At 37.4% G+C, this 25727-nt stretch overlaps 1 protein-coding gene across 2 annotated transcripts in view; it reads left to right on the forward strand.

Annotated features, from left to right (window-relative positions):
• Adamtsl1 (ADAMTS like 1) overlaps positions 1–25727 on the forward strand; it is a 403127-nt gene that overhangs the window by 33985 nt on the left and 343415 nt on the right. For both annotated transcript variants that reach the window (XM_045150329.1, XM_004658427.2), the window contains exon 3: positions 18020–18065. In XM_045150329.1, coding sequence (XP_045006264.1) covers positions 18020–18065 — 46 coding nt within the window. The remainder of the gene's footprint in view (positions 1–18019; positions 18066–25727) is intronic.

Consider the following 25727-nt stretch of genomic DNA (forward strand, 5'->3'; position numbering starts at 1 on the left):
GGAAAGTAGTATGTGAAGTTTTAAATTATGGACATATATACTTAACTCTTCAATATGCAAAAAGTTTATTCAGTAAATTCATAAATGACTGGACAAAAAGTAAAAGAAAGAAATGGGAAGAGGTATATGCCATCCAATCTTTAGGAATTTGAAGAAGAAAAACTGTCACTAGATAAATGGCATTTCCAAATATAGCAAGAATATAAGGAATTATTATTGTCTATATTTTGGAAGCTGGTACTTAATTTAGACCAATATAATATATAGATGAGCCTAGCAATGGCACCAACTTGACTGTATTCACTGAGTACAAAACTAATTAATAAAATAAAAATTAAAAAAAGACAGATCAAGAATATATACATATATATATATACATACATAGATATATATTTTTATTTTCTTAAGAATTTCTAGTCATTCTCTAACAAATCACAGTTTGCCACCATCATTAAATAATGTATCAATTTCCTTAGGAATGCAATGTGTACTTTTATCCTGAAAGAACTTTTATATATACCTTATTGTATATATTGTTACCATTCTTCAATAGGACTTGTGAGGTAAATTTATGTTCTCCTCAAATTCTTATACTCTGTGATTATAGAGGGCATTGTGGGAACAACTTCCCACAATAGACCATAATTAGCTTATTTTACCCTAATGACCTACAGCTTTTATACAGCAAAACTAAGACTATGCTATTCCTGGAAATTCTACGTGACTATCAGTTACTTTTCTTGTTGCTAAAACAAAATGGCTGACTAAAGCAAGTTAAGGCTGGAGAGGGTTTATTTTGGCTCACAGTTTGAGGGTTCCAACCATCATGATGAGAAGATCATGGGAACAAGACTTCAATCACCTGACCACATCGCATCTGGTGTCAGGAATCAGAGAGTGATGATGGTGGTACTCAGCCCACTTGCTCCTTTTTATTCAATGCAGGACCCTAGCCAGTGGGATGGAGGAGTTAGGGTATGACTTCCGAGTATATGTCATTTCAGAACTGTCTGAAATTTGCTGTTAGAGGGATTTCATTCTAGCATGGAACCTGTGTGGGTATTTCTCAAGCCACTCATATAACAAGGGTCTCTCCACAGCCAAATTCAGCATTCTTTACCATGGCATTATTATTTTTGGTACTGAAGATCCCATATGTTTGTGTGTTTCCTTGCCTTTCTCTTTCTTCCACTCCTTATCATTCACAAATTTATAAATAGAATTTTAACCTGTGTCTTCCTTTTTTATGTAGAATAAACACAAGTTCCCCTTGGTATCTAAAAACAACCAAACATTCATTGTGATGAATTCTGTTCTTCCTGTATAATTTGATTGCATATACTCATGATCTTGGGAGGAAGTATGATAATCTCCACCATCCTTTAAATTCTCATGTACTTAAGACTGTTTTCTTATAATCTAGATCCTCTTTCACTATTAACAATTCTCCAAATTATACCCTCATGTTTCAAAAAGCCAAGCTTACAGTAGAGATAATAGAAAGCTCTATTATCAAATCTTTCAGTTATATCCCTCATGAAATTTTAATTTTCACCAGAAGAGATAACTCTAAGTAGTAATAACTATTAAGTATAGCATGAAACAAAATGTAACAATGAAATATATATTTAATATCTTCTCAGTCATACTTAATTTGTAAATCAGTCACTGATCTAGATCTACCCTTATGGTGGATTTAGAACATATTTGACTCCTGTTATATAGAAACAGATATGTTCAGAGATATGTCATCTTCAATAATTAAACTAAGTTAATATGATTTTTTTCTTTTATCTTAACAAATAATGACTTCTATCCTAGTACCCATGTGTTCTTTTCTTTTCCTTTGATCCCTGGCTCTTCAGGTATCCAAATAGTTGTATAATTTATCCAGATCCACAATAATACTATGTCACAACCATTGCACCTCATTGAAATATTAGATAAGGGATTATTACTTGGTGAAGTGGCTTTGAGGATTTAGGATGAGCTTGATCACATGTCTAGGTTGACTATCTGCTGCCTGAACTAGGCTGGCTTCATTGGGTCTAATACACACAATACAATTCTGCTCCATTTTCCCTTATCTTCCAGAAGACTAGACTAGGCCAAATGGAAGTGTGGAGGGAGGGAGAATGGGAAGGAGAGAGAGTATATGAATAAATGAACAAATGAATGAATGAGAATGAATTCCAATGCCCTTCTGAAACCTTGATTTCTATTCTCCCATTATCCAAACTACAATCAGAGTGGGAGAGCAAACTGTTCCATGGAAATCATAAGACACAGGGAAGATAAAGAATGTAAGTTATCATTGTAACCTACCATAAGCAGATGTCTGTGACTTTCTTACTTGTTTTTAATTGGCCAAAAAATTTAATGAATCTTCTCTCATTTCTCCATTTCAGATTTAGGCAGCTGAATTCAACTTAGTTACCTTATCCTTTGAGAAAGATTATAAGTTATAAATGTATATACCCTTAGAGACACAGCAGGTAACTAAAGTGTGGTTAGTAGTCTAATGGTAAGCAGTAATAGTAAATGCTATCCACCTGGTGAAATAATGTGCTGAACCAATTTCTCAGCCATGAGCATATGATCTCTCAAGTCAATTTCAAGTATAATTTTTGAACTCTGTTAGATAATAGTTATTCTGTTACTAGTATGGTAGAACAGTGAAAGGAATTAGATTTCTTGCATTTTATGAAATAAAGTATAACATCTCAGCTTCTGGAATTAATTGTGTTCTCTGATTGGATTGGGAGCTTAAGAAGAGGGTTGTTTAACTCGTGTGAGAACACTGCCACTGCTGTTGTGAAGACTATACAAGAAAAAGCACTGGAGGCAACACAGGGTGAAAACAAAGCCTTGATTGCAAGTAGCCATACATAATGCTGGGTCAAAAACCAAGTCCAAAAGATCCTGAGCAGAACACTTTTCTTGGCCTCTCCTTTGTGCTTTTTCTGAGATTCACAGAAAGCAGATAGGCCTTGATTTTCCCACCTTGGGATTTTGGTGCATTCACAGTTGCATTTGCCTGCAACTCTGCTCTGAGCAGTAGGCAGGTGGGGACGGGGAGCACGGTGCAACCACCTTTACTAATTTCTGTGAAATTTCTTTGATAGTGTATTTAGTTTCTTTGAGTAACTCAGATAAAGTAGCAATTGCTAATCTTGTGAAACCAAGTAAAATATAATATGGTTTTATTTGTATTAATTGTAAAGGAGATGATACCTACTCATATGTAATGGTGCTTCTTTATTTCTAGGGATTTAAACCATTGACTAAGTACTTGAAAATAACTTCTTCTCTCACCAGTTATTCACCAACTAACTATGCTGAAATAAAGTTTATAGTGAACTCATTTGTCTAACATTCCCTTTTATATTTGGTAGTAAATGTCTGTCTATGAGGACTTTAGGTTTGTCTTCAGCCAGTTAACTTAGCTTTGTCCATAAGGAATTCCAGATGCCTAAGGCACTTAACTCTGTAAGTAAAGTCATCTTACCACTGAACTAGGTCTATGCCAAGTCCAAGGTCAGGAGGGAAATTACAGCTCATTTGACATGGCAATGAGTCAGATAGTTGCAAGCCTTTAAGTGTAATATCAAACTGCACTGGCAGTTAAAAATGTTTTAAACATTCTATCATGTTTTATATTTTCTGAAATGCCAAATTGATCTAGTTAATAAATTAATGCTTGGATGAATAGATTAATTCTATAGAGTAATTGATACATTAGGAGTATGAATAATTTATTTAATCTTAACTGATGAAATGATGGGCTTGTATGCTTCAGATATATATAACAGGGAAAAAAGTTTACTTATATAGAATGACAGCACTTTTCAAAAGTTAATGCATTTTAAATTAAATCATTGAATTCACTACAGTTATCAGATGAACAATAGATAAAAATCATCAGACTGGAAAGATGACTTAGCAGTTAAGGTACTTTCCTGCAAAGCCAAAGAACCCATGTTTGAGTCCCCAGTATCCAAGTAAGCCAAATGCATGAGGCAGCACATGCATCTGGAGTTCATTTGCAATGGCCAAAGGCCCTGCCTCACCCATTCTCTCTCTCTCTCTCTCTCTCTCTCTCTCTCTCTCTCTCTCTCTCTCTCTCTAATACATAAAAATAAAATAAAGCTTTCAAACAAATCATCACATTGTAGAAAGCACCTAAAAACAATAGTCACTATATTATTCCAAAGAGATGTGGCTGCCAGAATGGTGTCAACATAAACACAGAAAAAATTAAGGTAGATAGTTTTAGAGTCTCATTACATAAGAACGGGGAAGGTTGGTCTAAACTTTTTATTTTGTAATAATTGTGCTAGGAAAAGTAAGACAATTTTTCTGAATTTACAAATACAGATTTCCTCCCATGAAAATGTTGTTACTAATATATATATGTGTGCATATATATATATATATATATATATATATATATATATATAATTTCTATATCATGTAATAATAAACCAAGAGTAAAAATGTCAACAGTAAGATTTGACTTCTTAAAAATGTATCTTTTCCCTCTCTTTCTAATAATGGCATGACATCTCTATCATGTTATACAATTAAAACTCATAGGATTTAAGATTTTAAAACCTATAGCTGAAGTAAGCCCTAAACCAAGATTTATCAGTTAGCCTTCATCCTTTGTGGTATGTTGTTTGGATTTTATTTGAAACAAAGATATACAAGTTTAGAGTAGGGCTGACTACCCATGTCATTTATATAAAGTAGTCTTTTTATTGTGTTGAGGAGATTGCCCATTTAGGGACATATGTTTAAGAGTTTTGAGGTTGCCTTTATTTTGCTTCTTGGGTCAATGCCTAGTCTAAGTGTATTAGCAGGTCTTCTAATATCCCAAGCCATATATCTCAAGGGTGCATTGTTCCAAGGACTAATCTCTATTCAGGAGGCACATACAGTAATGGTAATGACTGAATGTTTAGGACCAATTTATGGTCTGCTTTATACCACAACCCAGTTTGTTAGAAGTAAAGATGATTGGAAATGAGTTGGTTTATATCTTAGGTTGCCATGTTGTTTGGGTTATTTTCTCTCTGTATTTTAAAATTCCTTATTTGGTTTTCAATAGCCCTTATAAATCTTATATTACTCCTTCAATTTGTAGTTCGTTCACTCAATAAATATTTATTGAACTATCACTGTGTATTGGGCAAATTGCTAGGTTCAAGTACAGATAGAAATCCCAAAAGGAAAGAGTCTGCCCTGGGGTATATACCAATTACTAGTATATCATTGAATTTATACTGTTTATACTTGAAAGTATCTTCAGAAAGAAGAGAATTTCCCCAAGTTTTGTATTTATATTTTTATGTTTATTGGATTTTTTTGTAGTACCATTTTATATCCTGGTTAGGTAATTCTTCTATTTTTCTTAAGTTATAAACATTAGTCTTCTTTTGCCTTCACAGTGTTTAGCACATGGCCCATGGTGTGAAAATTTTCTTTCAATCTTCATGTACAACATTAAAATGCACATGCATTTCCTTAATCTTTATTTCAAGAGAGAAGACGATAACATACTGTGCATGTCTACAGAAGGATCTGTAACATGATTCTTATCCCATGCAACAATGTTGATGCAGGCAAGCGTGCTTTTGCAGGATTGGAAAAAATATTTCAGTATTAAATCTAGACTGAGCTGGAAGATGTTGAGTATCTTTTCATATGTCTGTTGGCTGCTTGTATGTCTTATCTTGAAAATTATCTTTCAAATTTTTTCACATTTTAATTGGGTTGAATTTTTGCTGGTGAGTTGGAATTCTTATATATTTTGAACATTAACCATATATCAGATATATGGTATGCAAATATTCTCTCACTGGTTGCTTTTTTTCACTGTCCTTCTTTGCTTTACAATTAAAATCTTTTAAGTCTCACTTGTTTATGTTTTTATTCATATTTTCAGCACTTTGTATGGCATACGAAAACATTACATATACATATATAGATAGATGCATAAAATGTATATGAAATTAGTTCTGGATGCTGTTTTCTGTTCAGTTGGTGGTTATATGTCTGTCTTTATGTATCACACTGATTAGGTACTATATGTAACTCAGGAAGTATGAGTCTTTCAGATTTGTTTTTTCTTGAGATTGCTTTCACTATTCAAAGCTCTTTACTGCTCAAGTGCATTTTAGTATTGTTTTTCTCTCTCTTATGTAAAAAAAAAAAAAAATCCATTGGGATATTGAGAGGGATTGCTTGAATCTTTCAGTCAGCTTGGAAAGCATGCACATTTCCACACTATCAAGCCTTCCTATCCAAAACACAGAAGGTTTTTCTACTTATTTGTTTCATCTTTAATTTTTTATCAGTGTTGTGTGCAATTTTCAAGTCTTTGACCTATGAAATTTCTTTCTATGTATTTTATCCCTTTAGATGCCACTGTAAATGGGACCTTTTACCTTTCCTGTGTAGTTCACTGTTAGTATTTAGAAACTCAACTGAACTTATGTTGGTTTCTTGTGATTTTATTAATTTTTAAATTAGTTCTTATATATTTCATGGCATTTTTAGAGCTTTTTACATGTAAGAATATGCCATCCACAAATGGAAATAATTGTACTTCCTCCCCTACAATTTATTTTTTTTAATTTTTTGTTTGTTTATTTATTTATTTATTTATTTATTTATTTATTTATTTATTTATTTGAAAGCCACAGAGAGAGAGAGAAAGAGAGAGAGAATGGTGTGCCAGGGCCTTCAGCCACTGCAAACAAACTCCGGACGCATGCACCCCATTTTGCATCTGGCTAATGTGGGTCCTGGATAATCAAGCCTTGAACCAGGGTCCTAAGGCTTCACAGGCAAACGTTTAACCACTAAGCCATCTCTACAGCCCCCCTCTCCTACAATTTAGATGCTATTTATTTTCTTGCCCAATTTCTCTGGCTAGGATTTCCAGTATAATAATGTTCAAGAGTATGCCTCCTTTCATTGGATACTTGATTTTAGAGAAAAAGTGAGTTAATATGATTTTAGCTATGGGCTTTGGCCATTTCATTCTTATTATGTTGAAATTTCATTCTATTCTTATCATCTGGGTGTATGATCAATAGTTTATTACCTATCTCAGAGAGCTGCAAGTTAGTAAGGATAAAGAAGTTTTCCTGAGAAAGGTAGAGAAAGCCTCTTTTGTAAGAACTGGAGACCTCCGAGAGAAAGTTTACTTTGTATTTTTTTTTCTAAACTATTAATGTTATGTCTCTGGCCCACTCTTCTCTAGCTGTGTGAGACTAGGCTAGGGTTTTGCTTCTCTGGGATCCAGTGTACTCATCTCTGAGGCTAAGAACTCCATGCCTGGAATAGAATAGAATTCAATAAATATTTGTTGCATGAGTATCCAAAGTTTCCTATACCTCTAAAAACTGAAATGTGTGAGCTGGAGGAGAAATGCTCACCTAGGGACCACACTCAGACACGCTCACCTAGGGACCACACTCAGACGTGCTCACCTAGGGACCACACTCAGACATGCTCACCTAGGGACCACACTCAGACACACTTGTCTAGGGACCACAGTCAGACGTGCTCACCTAGGGACCACACTCACAACCTGTTTTGCTGCTGGGTAGGAGAAAGGACTGAAGAGAGAAGTTCTCTTATAAATTATTGTTTACTTTGGTATGTTTGCTTATGCTGTAGCATACTGAGGATGGTGCCCATGGCCTGGTATATGCTAGAAAAGTACTCTTTCCATGAGCAACTTTCCTTAGCCAAACAAAAGCAATTTCAAAGAAAAATATCGTGATTCTCCAGGACCCCATATTGTCAGTGGGTGTCTGGATGACATAGAAGGCCTGAAGAACTTGTCTCTACCCGAGATAATTCATAAACTCAATTCAAGCCCTGTATTGGTTGAGTTTATTACAGTCTCAGAGGTTAAGAATACATAGTTCCCTCATGGGGAAGATGGAAAAGCCGGAGTTTATGTTGCTGAAACACAATTTGTTTTTATGCTCATTCGCTGCTTTGGCTGCTAAACAAATATAAGGTTATTTGCAAACCATATGGTATTGGTGTACGTGTTACAGAGTGTGTACCCTTCCTGCTGGTGGATCACAAGCCAAAGGCAGCCGTCCTCTGGCCCCCACCCCAGCCCTCTCTCAAAGGAAACAAACACATTGCAGTGACAAACACAACTTGGAGTAAATATATGAAAATAAACAGTCTGTAAAGAAAAGCCAGAAGTCTCTTCCCTTTGGCAATGATTTAGTTTCATTTTAAGCTTTTCATCCTTAGCTTATGGTAGAAAAATTTAATCAAGATTCAGGGTTCAAAAATTAGAACAAATATGAAACCCAACATTCTTTTCGGCTTGATACTATCTTTACAGCATTTCCTTCTGACATATTTCTTCTTTCTTCCTTTAGCTATTAGCTCTTTCCCTTCTCTCTTCCTACATTCTCTCTCTCCCTTTCTCCCTCTCCATCCCCCCCTCTTCTCGGGAAATGCTTACATTATGGGAACAGTACACCAGGCACCCTGTTAGCACATAGACTTTAGAGGAGAAAGTGAATAAAATAAGACTTTCTAAACATGAAAACAGGCCTCTGGTATTCCCAGTGTTTGGAAATTGTGGCCACTTGGTGCTCCTATGCCTTCTTGGTTTTTCTATGCCTTCTGCCCTAATGTAAGGACCAGAGCAAATATAATTCCCCTCCTTGCCCTGCTAACCCATCAAGATCCTAAAGGCAAATTTAAAGTCACTTCCTACAAAACTCCTCTATACTGGGCTATGTTTATAAGATTTTATTTTTCTTTTTTAAGGTAGGGTGTCACTCTAGCTCAAGCTCACCTGGAATTCACTATTGTACTCTCAGGGTGGCTTCGAACTCATGGCGCTCCTCCTACCTCTACCTCCTGAGTGCTGTGATTAAAGGTGTGCACCACCATGCCCAGCATTATAAAGTCTTTTATTTGCACCTTGTATCACCTTTGTATAGTCTGATCATGTTATAATTAGTTGTATGATACCATCTTCTAGATTACTAGAACCAGGTCCCAGGTCCCAGGTTTAACCTGGTATCTCCATACCTTGAACATAATAAATACCCCATCAATGTAGGACAGGGAACCTTCCATAGTTATTGGAAAGCAAGAGCAGCCAGAGAAGCCTTGTTACCCAATTGTCTTCTCCATTCACATACCTGGAACTCTTCAGGCCCGTGTAGAACATCCCACCAAAGTCATCTCTTTGAAAGTTATTTCTCTCTCCTCTTTTTGAAATCTCCTCCTATTGTAGTTAATATTCAGGCCTTACCCATTAGTTATTGTATTTGCATTTATACTGTTGTGTGTGCTATTCAAATTAAAGTTAGTTTGTTCATTAGAGTCAAGGGACATTATCGTTTTTTTGTATCTCTCATAATGCTATGTTTTGTACCGGTCTATCTCTCTTGCTCAATAACTGTGTTAAGTGACTGTAAACTGGAAAGCATTATCCAAAAGCTTGTTAACCAAGAAGTGCTGCTCAGGGGCTCATTTGCACCATAGAAGAACTGACTGTGCAAAACTTCCCTAGATGGCCTCAGCAATGTGCTCACAGCAAGGTCTGCATCTTCAAAGGCCACATGATCCTTAGAGCTTACAACACAATGGTTCTCGCTTTTCTTCTTTTTCTCTTTTGATCACACACAGAACACTCCTCACTTTTATAACCCTGGCCCATATTTTTGAATACTTGGTGCCTTGCTGTAGCATGTCTTTCTTTGAAGCATGGGCACATATATGCAAAATGATACTTGTTTGAGGAAAAATTGGCAGTGATTTTTCTGGTTGTGACTTAAAACATACCACACACTCATAATAGCAAATAAAACAACTTAAAACTCACAGGACAAACTCCAAACTTCAGTCTAGAAGATTCTCATGAGCATCTAAGTTTTCATTTAGCAGTTCTGCAGCTGCCTCACTGTGGCTCAGGAATCTGCTAGAAGCCCAAAGAATGCTTTTAATTCCCTGGGGTTGAAAGAGTAAGTAACTACATTGAATTTCAGCTTAGACAGTTTTCCCTGAGCCTACACAATTTTCATTTATAGTAATATACCTTTCACATTAGGTTTTAATAACCCTCTCTATATAAGAAAGTTGGGACCCCCAAGTTGACAATGCATTCAGTGCTTTTTTACATATATAATGAAAGATTCTTATAGAGCAGAGGTGTTGAAATATACAGGTTAGGTCACAAAAATACATTCTGTATGCCAACGACATACTTGTAAATTTAGTCCAAAATGTGTGTCACTTTCCTGCAGGCTGGGTCTCCACTAGTCCCTTAGTCAGTTAAAATTGCTTTGAAAATGAAGTTTTCAGGCTAGCTCAACTTTTGGCTCATTAGGCCACTTTGGAAACTCTGACACAGGACACCTGGCAGTGTGCCTCTTTGCTGTTTGTTGTCTTATTACAGCAAAAAGCATTTTCAAAAGTCATATTTATCAAGCTGTCATAATAGTTTGGCTTGCATATATATCTAATCAGAAAAAAAATAAACCTCTTCCCTATCTGTGATCTGTTTGAACTGTGGATGTAGCTCATGAGGAAGAAATGGTAGAAAACAAGTATGCACCCTGCACGGGACTTGGGGACCCTCCAGCCAAGTGCGTAGGAGACAGAGATCACTTTTGTGTATTCTTTTAAAAGTCCCAAAGCATCAGGAAACTCCATCTCCTCTTGTTTTAAAACTAAGTTTTTGTTTTGTTTTGTTTTGTTTTGTTTTGTTTTGTTTTGTTCTGTTCGGTTTTTTACTAGTGGTAGTGAGTGTTGGGAATGCATTATTAATCAAATCTAAGTGGCTTTGTTGAGTGATGATTTCACCTCAAATGAGGGGGGGGAAATCATTAAGTTTAGCTACATAAAGGAGCAAAAATGTCATCCGCTGTTTAAAATCAGTTTTCATAGACAGGTATTACCAGATTTCACATTACTTTTCATAGAGAATTTGTAAGCCATCATATTATTTGAAGTGCTGTCTTGCAGTCTGTTGTAGAAAAAGATGAGTGGTGCATGCCTTTAATCTCAGCATTCAGGAGGCAGAGGTAAGAGGATTTTTATGAGTTTGAGGCCACCCTGAGACTATATAGTGAATTCTAGGTCAGCCTGGGCTAGAGCAAAACCCTATCTTAAACAAAGAAACAAAAACGAAAGATAGGTTTAGGATCATTGCCCAAAGTATATTAAGTATTTCATTTAATGTTTGTAAGAAGAAATTCAGGGGCACTGGGGAGACACCTCAGTTGGTAAAGTGCTTATTGAACAAGTATGGGGGCCAGAGTTTGATCTGCAGAGTTCATATAGTGCCAGACTTCACAGTAAGCACCTGTAATCCCAGCACTCAGGAGGCAGAGACAAAGAATCTGTCTCTAGTCTAGGAGAAGAGGTGAGCTCTCATTTCAGTGAGAGAGATGAGGGAAGAAAGACACCCTGAGTTCATCTCTGGGCGCCATCCACATATAGGCCTGCATACTCACACAGTGCACCGATACATACAAATATACACACACAAATAAGTTATAAAAGCAATTTTGATGTGCTAGTATTGGTAAAGAACTTGCTAGAGTCATATTAAAATATTTTCAATTATTTATAGGAAAGTATATAATAGAGATACAATGTAAGCACTGTTGTCTGTAAATATTTGTGTAGAGATAGTGCTGAATGGCCCCTTGTTGGGACAAGCTCTTCCAAATGTTTCATCATAAACCAAGTTCATTTTGACTTTCATTTCAAACACTGTACATGAAAATTAACTATTTTAACTATTTAGGAAAACATAATGCTGTAAAGAATTTTTTTAAGTATAATGAAGCAGAGCTAAGAGAAAGTATAGAACACAGACAACATGTGGCACCCACAGGGACGGCATGGCAGCAGTCTTTTCTGCACTGTGCAGGATAATACCACATACACGATTTACCAACAGGCTCTAGTTTAAGGACCAGGTTTTCAGCATCCAGTTTGACTCTTAGATGAGGACAGTGAGCATCTACCGACAGCTTTGCCCACTGGTCTTAGAGGTTCCCATGACATTCTTTCCAATGGCTAAGCTGATTGGTCTCATATGTTGTTTCTTGAAACACCTGTTCCAATAGTACACATGCATGTGGTTCTCTCAGTATTCTCAGAGCAGCTGGTTCCTGGGTCAGAGTCCTCCTGCTTCCAGGATTGCCTAGATGCTCACTGAAGTGAAGGACAGCAGTGCTTATGATCCTTGGGTGGCCACAAATGTTTGCGACTGCCAGTCATTTCTTCTCTGGTTGCTAAATTATGATAATTGAAATCCAAATAACACCAGGGTTTTAAGAGCTAGAAGAGTCTGGAGAGTTTGTTATGTGTGAAAAAGAGAAAGAAGTTGCCTGGAGTATATACACTTATCTCATTATAAACAAATAAAAATCTTAATAAATCACAAATAATAGCTAGTGAATATAAGATTTTTTTTTAAAGAAAGAATTAAGTCCAAATTATTGGGAGTGGCAAAGAGAAAAGTACTGAAAGAAATAGATATGGAACTTTATAGTCAATCTGGATTGAAATATATTCCAGTACTTATGTTTGTTCTTTCCTACTTGAGCCAGTTTTTGAGTTCACAACTGGTAATGGTCCTTCACTCACTGACCATGCTCCTGGAAGTGTTTTAGTTTGCAGTGAGTACATTAACTGAAAGTCTATGATTTCAATGATCTATAACTTTTTTCACAAACTATTTGGATTGTAATTTCTTTTGATTTTCATTTCCAGAGGTGAATTTTAATTAGTTTAAATATGAAGGAACCTACTCAGCTGTTTTATATTAACAAACTTTAAGAAGAAAAAGGGGGGAAGAAGAAAATAATTATACTTAACACTTAGATGAGGCTTTGGTGCCCAGGTAAATGCCTTGGATGAAGACAGTCACACTTGACAAGAATTAAATCCTTGTGGTGGAAGAGTCACTTGGTTACATATGTAAAATTTATATTCAAATATAAGAAATTTCAGTTTTTAAATGAGCTTCGCTGCCCTAAAGTTCTCCCACATGGCGTCTTACTGGTGAATGTGTTTCTCTTGGAGATGTTCCAGTGTGTCTAGGTTTGCTTTACTGGAAGTAGAGTTACCAGAATTGAGAAGGAGCTGATAAGCTGATATAGTATCAATAAGATGTGGCTAAGCCTCAGGCCAACTCCTTACTCAGCTTCCCAGATTTTTAGCCTAGTATGAGAATATTACACTTCGTAAGGGCATACTGGTCTCTTTTTATTGTTTTAAATGCTTAACAATTAGTCAGACCCAAGTTCCAAGACCTTGGTGTTCTTTTTTCTGTGTGTATAGCTTTAAGCCTCCACCATTATCTTAGCCTCAGTTACTTCACAGTGTTGGTGGAAAATTAAAGATAATATACTAATACTGAACCAGAGAATATAGCAGGTATAGAATGTATAATATAGGCTTTCATTTCTATTGTAATTTATTACCCATAACTTGATATTCATCATTAACAAGCACCATGATAGGGTTGTAGATATTGCCCAGCATGTGGCTGTAGGTTCAATCCCTAATACCCTAGTACTGCAAACAATAAGAAGAAGAAGAAACACCTTGCCAAACTTAAGCATTAGTACTTTAATATCATATTTCTGTCAAGATATATAAGTGTGCAATTAAAAATGTGACATAATAAAGGGAAGTTGTTTAGAGGCATAAATAATTTGCAAATCAATGTTGGATGCTAGAAAATTGTAGGACAGGATTTGGAAAATATAACAAGCTCTTTTTTCTTCTCTTTATTTTTCTTTAACTTTATCTACTCTAAATAAAGGAATATAAATTCATCCTTTACATTAGATGCTACATCTCCTTTCTCCAAGAAATCTTCATATATATATATATATATATATATGAACCTCCTTTCACACCAACTAAATATGAGCAGTGCTCACATAATGCTTTCTATGTGATAATCACTTTATGAGGTGATTAACAATTATTAATTGACTTGATTTACATAATAATCCCAGGAAATAAATAGTATAATCCCATTTTGTGGATAAAACACAACTGAGTTATAGAAATTGAGAAATAAAACCAAGAGTCTAGAAAGAGGAGTTTGGCTTCCAAACCAGTACTGCTAACCACTGTATTCTGTTATATATGCACCCACAATTTCAAACTTAAAAAGATACTGAGTGTGATGGTACATGTCTATGATCTCATCATTTAGGAAGAAGATGCAAGATGAATCATTAGTTCAAGGCCAGCCAGGGCTATAAAACAAGAATTTGTCTCAAAAGATAATAATAATATAAAATAAAGCAAAACAAAGAAAGGGAGGGAGGGAAGGTGGAAAGAGATAAAGGAAGGAGGGGGAAGGAAGGGGAGAAAAATTGAAAAGACTTTAAAAAGTAAATCCAGGCACGGTGGCGCATGCCTTTAATCCCAGCACTCAGGAGGCAGAGGCAGGAGGATTGCCGTGAGTTTGAGGCCACCTTGAGACTCCATAGTGAATCAGGTCAGCATGGGCTAGAGTGAGACCCTACCTCAAAAAAAAAACAAACAAACAAATATGTGTGTGTGTGTGTGTGTGTGTGTGTGTGTGTGTGTGTGTGTGAAAGAGAGAGGGAGAGGTTCATGCCAGGGCTTCCTGGTGAACTCTAGATGTATACGCCACCTTGTGCATCTGGCTTTACATTGGTACTGGAGAATCAAATGCAGGTCATCAGCCTTTGCAAATAAGTGCCTTAACAGCTCACCCACATCTCCAGCCCTTAAACAGACTTCTGTCTTCAACAAATACCAGTGCATCTATGCCCTGCTACAAAGGCCCGGGAGTGAGTTGTAGAATCCATCACCATGAAAACTGGCATCATGTGGAGTCTCACTCATACTTGCAGATTTGGAAACCTGGGAGTTTTCAGCAATATCTTCAGGAACAGACCCTTCTTTGGTGAAATGGAGTCACAATTATTTGACCCACGAGATTAATGTTTCAAACTAGGATGTTAATTTATTGCTTTACAATGAAGAATACAACTGACTACCACAGAGGCCAGCATAATTATGTGACTGTGGCCAGCGCTCTCTACTTCTCCTTCTTGAAAAGCTGCTTGGCCAGCATGGCATGTGATGAAGGATGTTCCTAATATGAACTGAGCATTCAAAGATATCAGCTTGAGTTATCCATTGCTATAGCAGCAAATTTTCCAATGGCATGTTAAGGACTTCAAGTTCATTGGTCCTTTGTTTAGGGAATTGCTAGATTGGGCACTGACCCTATGAATCTCTATTGATTCTCACCCCTTCCTTTTTTTAATGATCCTAATGCCTGACCAGCCTGTGCCTTCCAATTTAAATTTTAATGCACAGTAATTAATGTGGTCGAAGTCAAGTCTTTATGCCTAAAACAGGATTTATATTTTTAGGTAACATTTTCTTTTTGTTAGCATTCTCAATAATTACACATCATTTTCATGATAAATTATAAACATGATGAATTTTCTCAATAGCACAGGCCAAGTCATATCCATTGCTCTTTGTATTCTCCCAAGTTCATTTCCCAGCACAGAGCAGGACCTCTGCGGATGTTTATTGGATCAGGAGGTTTTCCTTATTTTAAATATTCATCTGATTTTATTTTTATTTTTTTATCAAGTTTTATTTTTTATTATTTTTAATTTTTTATTAATTAGTTTTGTATTCAGCAAGTACAGTCAGATTGGTACACTTATTAGGCTCATCTGTGACCTACCCCCTCCCCTTAGCCCCTCCTTGTTGAGGTATATGGGTCATGCATTGTGGAGTTAGCCCACAGTTATGGGTAGGATAAATGTCTCTGCATATCATGACCCAACATGTGGCTCTGACATTCTTTCCGTCCCCTCTTCAGCAAAATTTCCCTGAGCTATGTGGGGTTCATTTTTGGTCTGCTTCAGTGATGAGGTGGTGGGGGCCTCTGGGTCTCTGGCCCTCTCATTTGGTAGAAGTTGATTTTTCAGGAGGTTTTCAAACATTGTGATTATAAAAGTAAGTTCTGAAGCCAGGCACTCTGTTTCAAATTTCACCCTTACCACTTGGATGTGTGATTTTGGACAATCCTCTCAAGCTTCAATTATTTCATCTGCAAAATGGATACAATGATGGTATTCAATCTCTCAGCAAATAGGAAAACTTAATAAGTACTTCCAATAAACAAAATTCCATAACTCCTTCCTGCTTGCATAATCATTTTCTTAAAAAATCCCATAGTATAATTTTACTAGTTGTCTGAAGAGTATGAGGTGGCTTGAAAAGATTAGGGTGGTCTTGTTCATGAATTGTTATCATTGAATGATTTATCAAAAATCAATTGTTTTTGTTCACAAGAATTTAGTAAAATGGAAACTCCCATGTATTGCTGGTGGGAGTATGTAATAGCACAACCTTTATGGAATGTAATTTGGCAATAATTTTCAAGGGCCTTACCAAGATTTATCCCCATTCAGTTCAGTAATTCCCCTCCTAGAAATTTATCTATTTTAAAGACATAGTCAGATGCTTGGATAAAATATATGCATTGGAGATAGTTTGTTATATGCTTTTTTAAATCAAATCCTAAGGAAATTATTTAAATAAGAAGTAATGGAGGAACGATTATTTAAATTATGCTATATCATTTGATGGAATATCATATATCACCTAACTCAGTATCTTCAAAGCATGGTAAAATACAAATAAAAGGGCTGGGGAGATGGCTTAGTGGTTAAGCACTTGCCTGTGAAGCCTAAGGACCCCAGTTCGAGGTTCCATTCCCCAGGACCCACGTTAGCCAGATGCACAAGGGGGCGCATGTGTCTGGAGTTTGTTGGCAGTGGCTGGAGGCCCTGGCGTGCCCATTCTCTCTCTCTCTCTCTCTCTCTCTCTCTCTCTCTCTCTCTCTCTCTCTCTCCCTTTCTCTCTCCATCTGTCGCTCTCAAATAAATAAATAAAAATAAAAACAAAATTAAAAAAATACAAATAACAAATTTAAATGTAGAAAAATGGGCTATAAAACTAAGATTTCTTCTGTATTACAAAGAAATAAGTAAAATAATAATGATTTGTATAAAACAACTACATGGGACCTTTTTTGGTAATCCGTTTTTAAAAACTCCTAAGCTGAACACATAATTAAGAAATAAAAATAATTGTTTAAGTATTATGATAGCTCATATCCTTAGAAGATATATTAAATAATTAAATATAATTTTATTATAGTCAAGATAAAAATTATTCACTGAAATATCTCTAGTTTTATGTTAGGAATATTAATTTTAGAATTAATTTTACATTAAGGCAGAGTTCATTTAATATAAATATTTTTCATAAAATCTTGCTTTAAGGGCTAAGTAAATAGCTCATTATCTAAAGCCTGCCAGCCTGATTTCAATTCCCAAGTGCCCACATAAAGCCAAAAGTGAAGCACTCATCTGGAGTTCACTTGCAGCAGCTAGAGGACCTTGACTCTCTCTCTCCCTCTCCTTACACACAAAATTTTAAGAAATCTTGTTATACTATTTACTTGAATTAATACATACTAAGTAATTAGTTGTCAAAAAATTTTGAATATGAATGCTTAGTTTTAGCCTTTATAGATAAATCAATTTATATATACAACTTCTTTAAATCTGTTCCACTTAGAATTTAATAGTAATGCTTCCTTACCTAAGAATCTGCTTAGGGCTGAGAAGATGGCACTACATAAAGGTACTCACTTGCAAAGCCTCCATGCCTGGACCCAACTCCCAAGCCACCCATTTAAGTCAGACACAAAAAGTGGCACAAGTTTCTGGTGTTCATGTGCAGTGGCAGAAGGACCTGGTGTGCTCACAACACACACACATGAAAATAAATATTTTTTAAAAATCTACTTAGGAAAAATGACACTGCATTAGTGTTGAGAGGAAAATTCTTAAAAGAAAGTAATCTTAAAAATGAACCTTTCATAGGTAATAATGAGATTTCTTCTTTTCTTTTTGTCACCCAGAAGCTGTGAAGGAAGAAATATTCGATATAGAACATGCAGTAATGTGGTAAGTGTGATGTTCTTTCACTGTGATTATGTATTCTTTTTAAGCCCTGGGCATGTTAGAAAGTTTTATGTATCCTGAGCAGGAAGTAAATCAATTAGTATTTCACTAAGAACTATTTATCTCATACTATACTGATTATGCAATCATGTTAATGTTTCTCAATATAAACTTTTAATCATTCATCCAGATTGAAACTAACTAGACTGTGTCAAAACAAACCTTGCATTTCCTCCTTGCTTTCTGCCTTTTCACATGCAGCTCTCATGAGAAATGAGGATGAGGGATAATAAAAGGGAAAACAAAGTATCATGGAGTGCCTATTAGTTAATCAGATTCAGATTTGCTAAACCCCTTCATTTGTCCAACAAGTGTTATTTAATGTCAGCTATGTGTGAGGCACTACACTGGTGCAGGGATAAATAAAATGAGGTCACTGTCCTTACTCTCTGCAACACAGTAAAGGAGAGAGAGAGAGAGAGAGACAGATAGAGAGAGGAAGAAGAAGGAGGAGGAGGAGAGAAAGAGGAGGAGGAGAAAAATGGGCATGAACTAAAGGGGAAAACATGACAAATATACTTACTAAGGGAAAAAGTTGTTTGGAGATTAAAGCAGTGAAATCTGAAGGTTCTTAGAAGAAGAGGTGGTGTGAGCTAAAGCATGGAAGGATATAAGGAGCCCATACTGGGGCTGAGCAGATAGCAATCGGTCCAATCAAGGGAGTATGTGGCAGCTTTGGACATAGAACTGTTTATGGTACATGCTGAATAAGAACTTTAGTAGATTTTATCTGTCAGTATACAAGAAAAGAATTGAAAGATATTTCATGGTTGCATCCAGAAAATATATGATTGTTAGGTTCCAAATGATGGGAATTACTAGAGGTTCTGAGAAGAAGCTATGGTGCAGAGTCTCACCTCTGGAGGCAAGTTCTGCAGTGACACGAGGACTGCACTGGGTCAAGGAATGGATGGTGGACAAGAAGTAACAGGGTGACCTCAGGGACAGTAGATCCCACAAGGAAGAGGTGAGGTGAATATGTATGACTTCACAAGCATCTGACATTAGAGTGCTGGGTGAAGTGTGCAAAAAAGAGATATACACATAGTGAGAACTGTCCTACTCCTTAGTCCCTTTGTTCAAGAAGCTCTTGTCTCGATATTTTAATATTTAGTTAATTAATTAATTAGTTAATTTGAAAGGAGAGAGAGAGAAAATGGGCATACCAGGCCCTCCAGCCACTGCAAACAAACTCCAGATGCATGTGCCACTATGCGCATCTGGCTTTACATGGACACTAGAGTATTGAACCTGTGTCATTAGGCTTTGCAGGCAAGCACCTTAACCACTGAGCAATATCTCCAGCCCTCTTTCCTCAATATTTTGCCTAACTAGAACTTTTGTCTTTCCAGACTCAGCTGAAAGGTCCAATCCTAACAGTAACCCTATTGATTAATTTTCCTAATGTGAGCTTCCTACAGCCCAACTCCATATCTCAAAATAGCCATTCACTCTGCTTTCTTCACAGTACTTCTCTTTGCCAAAGTTTCTCTTACTGTAATACTTTTATTTTCTGCCTTTCTATTCCACAAGGGCAAGAGTCCCTGCAGCCCCAAACTGTTAACATGTGAGTATTGAACTCACAGTGGATATTTGCTGATGCAAATTGAGGAATATAGAAGAGTAGAGAAGTGATAAATGCCAGTATCAGAAACACTACAATTGTGTAAGCTGCTGGGGAAGAAATCAATGCACATGATTTAGGGGCTCTAGTGAGATTGACTTGCACACTCAACTTGTAAATGGCATATGCAATTAAGCAATGGGAATACTGACCTAGGGAAGAGGGTGAGGCCTAAGCCATAAACACAAACTAAGAAACACAAAGCCTAAAAATTTGAAAGCAGCTTGTTAGGCAGGAGGCATAGAATGATAAGTGAAGGAACTCTGGGCTTTCATGGCGTGTCGCCATCCAGAGACAGAAAACCACAAAGGCACTGTAAAGGACATAGAAGAAGAAAGTAAGAGATTTTCTGAAAGATGTTCATGTAGAAAAAATGTTGCCAAGAGGTTGAAGACAGAGAAAATTTGCTTGGGTCCATTTTCTGCTGCTGTGTCAGAATACAACAGGCTGGGTCATTTTTAAACATTAGAGATTTATTTGGCTCATGGTTCTAGAGACTGAAAAGTTCAAGAGCACAGTGCCAGCACCTGGCAAGGGTCTCTGTGTTATATTTGAGCATGGCAGAAGAACAAATGAACACGGGGAAGACAAGAAAAGCTGGCTGAACTCGTATTTTTAAAACTCAGAAATCCACTCCTGAATCACTAACCCACTCCTATGAGAACTGTAGTCATCATTCATGAGGACAGAACCTTCAGCTCTGTCACCTCTAAATGCCATTACGATGGCAACTGAATTTCAGCATGGGGTTTGGAGGGGTAATTCAAACCATAGCACTATTTATAATATATGTAGCAGTAATGCTTGCTTAAAAGGTGAGGTTTCCAAGAGGTATGAGCACTTAGCTAGCACATGTGAGGCTCAGGGTTCAATCCCAGCACCACAAAAAAAGAAGTGGGAAAGATGAAAGAATGCTAAAACCTGAGTTGATATAAGAAAGAAAGAAAAACAGATTAATGGTGTGAGGAGGCAAGTGCCCTTGACATATTACCACTGGTCTCAGAGGAGAAAACAGGTAACCAAACAAATAAGCTATATAAGGGAAAGGTCATACACTTCCTTCTTAAAAGACAGAAGCAAACTACACAAAAGCAGGAAGGGGTAGTGGGAAGTTGGGCAGGGACTAGCCAAACCTCACAGAGCTGCTGGGCAGCAAGGAGCCATTGATCTTATAGAGATTAGGGTGTTAAGACTCAGAAGAAGCTGGGCGTGGTGGCGTACACCTTTAATCCCAGCACTCGGGAGGCAGAGGTAGGAGGATCTCCAAGAGTTCGAGGCCACCCTGAGACTCCATAGTGAATTCCAGGTCAGCCTGAGCCAGAGTGAGACCCTACCTCGAAAAACCAAAAAAAAAAAAAAAAAAAAAAAAAAAAAAAACACAGAAGAAATACTGAAACAAACTCAAGTAGGACAAAGAATGGACATTTGAGGTGACTGATAGCCAGAACAGCTAAAATTAGTGAAAAGTACTGCACACACACACACACACACACACACTTAATGGTAGAGAACAAGAACCAGAAGGTATAGACATTAGTAATAAGCATAATTTTTTAATGTTTTGCTTAATTTATTTCTCTGTTCCTACTTTAGGTAGTAGATTTAGGGTACTAGATGTTAGATACTAAAACTTGTATGATTGTCTTCTCCATCCTCCTCCTCACATACATACAATTGTTAGTTGGTTTAAAACGCCAAACAGAAAGTTTTTTCAAATGATAATGGCAGAATGTTTTAGAAGTGGTATGAGATTTTTTGGTGGAAAAATGTTGATGGAAATACTGATTTGTTGGTTTTCTTTAGTCTCCTTTTCATGGTAGTACTATCTCAGATATAAACATTTTGTTTTAATAATACATGCTATGATCATAGACTCACCTTAGCTTCCAGTTCTTAGGGCAGTAGGAAAGGTCAGAACTGTGCCTTACAGATCATGCTCAGGACATCATGAGCTGACACCTGCCTGTCTGCTCTTAATGTTCTGATTTCCGACACCTCCCTTGCTGTCATGTGGAACGTGTTCATGGACTGGTACAGATGGAGACTTTCACCTAGTATTACTTTCAACTCAGAGTGTTACATGGACCAAAGGTTCACAGTTTGTAGAATCAAATTCACGCTGAATTTATTGTGAGAACCTAGAGTTTTCAAATAATCTGAAGATTTTTTTTCTTTTAGTCATGACAGAAACAATAGTGCCAAGAAACATCTCCTAATAAAGGATATTTGCATAATTACAGTCCAGTTTTTCAAACTGAGATGCTTTGGACAATTCATCCAAGTAGTCTTCCTTTTAGACATTTAATTTGAATCTTGAAATTTCTTTAGTCCAACTCCCAGGGACACTCCTTGAGCCATAGGCAACTTTCTGGGAAACTTCTCAACAACTTTGCCTCCAAAGATTCAGCTCTTTTCCTATTTTTTTGTAGGATTGCTACACACAACATTTCTTTGAGATTGAGTTCCCTAAAGCAAGCTATAAAATAGAAAACATTCTCCCATTTTCCAATTTTCATGGCTTTTCTGGGTCATGGAATTTCAAGAATTACTCTACAGATAGAGTATATCAATCTGGGAACATCAAAGTTCCCAGTGTTTACATAGCTCTCATAGCCTTGGTTCTTACTCTATTTCTAGCTGGTCTGAAAGAGTGTTTTCATTCCCAAGAACATAGTTCAGCTAATTCTGCCCATTTTACAATCCCTGTTCTTTCATGAGAAAGTGGCAAGGCCCTCCCTGGAAGGCAAGACCAAGGACACTTGGGAGAAACAATGGGTATAACTAGACAGTCAATCCAACAATGCCATTTAGGTCTCTGGGATGCCTCATATGTGTGCAAACCCAGGAGGCCTAAGCAAGGTTTCCATAGGGTACTTCTTTGTCTTTATTCAAACAATCTCAAATCTGAGTCCTTCAAACTTAATTTGACATGTTAAATCTACTCCCAAACTATTTAGGAAACAGTTGCATCATTCATAAGCTCCTTTCTTCATTATTCCTGAATGACACGAGTTAGTATTCAGGAGACAGCGGCCATATGCAACACAATGTGCCCAGGTGATTGTGGAATTCTTTGTTCTTTATTTGGATTGTCTTGCCTCACTGTGACATTTTATGGTTCTTAAAACGAAAATAGTTGTTGAGCAAGAGAATGGCTCTCAGCCGTGGACACACTGATAAACAAGATCCAGTTGTACTGAATCTACAACACTGGTGAAGGAAAACAGATTGCGAATATGCAAATAAATTATTTTCAAAATTAAATAGACCTAAAGGTTTGTCTCAGTGGCAAAGTCCTTGCTTATGTATGCATGAGGCCTTGGATTTAGTCCCCAGGACTGCAAAAACTAAATGTGAGACTATTTCAAATAGTAACCAGTGCTATGCAGAATCATGGGATTGATGGATACTTCATATGTGGATGACTAGGAAAGTCCACTTGAGCAATGACTTTTGAGTGACAGGAGGAAATCAGCTGTGTGAACATAATGCAAGGCCAATGCAGACTAAGAAAACAGGTAGTAGGGGCTGGGGAGATGGCTTAGCAGTTAAGGCGCTTGCCTGCATAGCCAAAGGATATAGGTTCAATTCCCTAGGACCCACATAAGCCAGATGCACAAGGTGGTGCATGCATCTGGAGTTCATTCACAGTGGCTGGAGGTCCTGGCACACCCATTATCTCTCTTTCCTAGAGAAGGTAACCTTTGATCTGAGCCTTGGAAAGTGAAAGGGAATTGTTTCAAGTTACAATGAAAGAAAGAATGTTTGGAGAAACTGGGAGGGAGCTCACTTGACAATTCTTTCTGTGATCTATGTAACACTAGGCTATGATAATGACAGGGGAAAGGGCAGTCCCATCCTCAAGAAGCCTATATCCTAGTGGAGAAGATTAATGGTAAACATGTAAATAAATTAAAAGGAAAATTTTGGGTAGTAAAAGCTTGTGAAGAAATAAAGCAGGGCTGGAGAGATGGCTTAGCGGTTAAGCGCTTGCCTGTGAAGCCTAAGGACCCCGGTTCGAGGCTCGGTTCCCCAGGTCCCACGTTAGCCAGATGCACAAGGGGGCGCACGCGTCTGGAGTTCGTTTGCAGAGGCTGGAAGCCCTGGCGCGCCCATTCTCTCTCCCTCTCCCTCTATCTGTCTTTCTCTCTGTGTCTGTCGCCCTCAAATAAATAAATAAAATTAAAAAAAAAAAAAAAAAGAAAGAAAGAAAGCAGGCTAATGTAGTAAAGAGTGGCACAGGGGAGACTGTGCTATACATGGGTGGCCAGGACATTCTCTCTGAGGTGACATATGAGCCTAGTTAGAGAATGTGGAGGGAGAGGCATGAAAAAGCCAAGTGTGCTTTAGACACTGGTGTGTCATTTTATGAGGTGCAGGACAAAGCTTATGGTGGGGAAAGAGGTAAGCTATTTATCTGGGCTGAAGTCTGGACTCACCCTAAATGTTATTTATGGGGACATTCCTAGCTTCTTACTCTGGTAATGGGCTTTGTTTGGAAAAGCAGAAGGCTGACAGGAAACTGGTCACTCTACCCCCTCTGTGCAATTCTCTCTTCTAGGGCCCCAAGCCAGGCAATCTCAGGCAAAATATATAGAAGGCAATGGAGGGATTTCTTAACCTCAACTGCAAAGTCTCTTAAGTGAGAAAAAGTTTCTGAGGGAAAGAATGTTGTTTTCTTCATAATAAATGTTCAAAATCCCCCACCTACCAGAGGGGGCTTCCAAGGGCACCCTCAGTGTCCTGGCTGCTTCTGCCTGTGGCTGACTCACTCTCTCCAGCAATGAACAAAGTGATGTGCTTCTTACCAGATCCATGCAGGCTTCATTCCTCATTCTAGCCAGTAGAGAAAGAAAATTCCCCTGTGCTACGATCTTCACTAAGAAAGATATTACTCTCACAAGTTGCTATAAGTCTGCTAGGATATACCTTCCAGCCAGCTTTAAAATAAAACTGAGACCAAAGTCTTCTATCCTTGAGATTTCATGTGCATTTTGCATTTAGGCAGTCTCTGAGAAGCCTAAAGCTGTGTGAGTTGGGGAAGAGAGCAAGTTCAGTTCAGTGGGCATTGAGGCTGAGTGCAGCAATGTATAGCAGCCTTTCCTGATCCAAGTATCATTGATACTAGTTATGTGCCTTGGGAACAAATTTATTAATCTTCTTTAGTCTCAGTTTTCTTGCCTGCTAAAGAATCTTCTTCATATTTATATAAGAAACATCAATATAATCCTTATGGCAGTTTTAAAATTGGCAACAGGGCTAGAAACATGGCTTACCAGTTAAGGCATTTGCCTGCAAAGCCAAAGAACCCAATTTCCATTTTCCAGGACCCAATTAAGCTAGATGCACAAGGTGGTACATGTGTCTAGAGTTCATTTGCAGTGGCTGGAGGCCCTGGTATGCCCATTCTCTCTTTCTCTCTCTCTCTCTCTCTCTCCCTCTTTCTCTCTCTCTCTCTGTGTGTGTGTGTGTGTGTGCATGCACGCATGTGTGTGTGTCTTTCTCTGCCTATTTCTCTCATGCTCAAATAAATAAATAAAAATTATTATTTTTTTAATTTAATTTATTAGTTTTCTTTTCAGTAAGTACAGGCAGTTTGGTACCATTATTTAGGCTCATCTGTGATCTGTGATCTACCCCCTCCCATTAGACCCTCCTTGTTAATGAAAATGGGTCATGCATTGTGGAGTTAGCCCCCAGTTATTGGTATGATAAATGTCTCTGCAAATCATGACCCAACATGTGACTCTGACATTCTTTCCGCCCCCTCTTCCGCAAAATTTCCCTGAGCCACGTTGGGTTCATTTTTGGTCTGCTTCAGTGCTGAGGTGTTGGGGCCTCTGAGGCTCTGGCTCTCTGATTTGGTAGGAGTTGATTTTTCTCTGCGTTGGTCTCCTTCCCCTTTGTGCTGGAATCCGGTTCACAGGAAAACATCACCCTTGCTTATTTCGCCAGTTGCCCTTAGTTGCAGTTGGGCTCCT

This window comes from Jaculus jaculus, chromosome 1 (genome assembly GCF_020740685.1).
Source record: "Jaculus jaculus isolate mJacJac1 chromosome 1, mJacJac1.mat.Y.cur, whole genome shotgun sequence".
Classification (NCBI taxonomy): Eukaryota; Metazoa; Chordata; class Mammalia; order Rodentia; family Dipodidae; genus Jaculus; species Jaculus jaculus.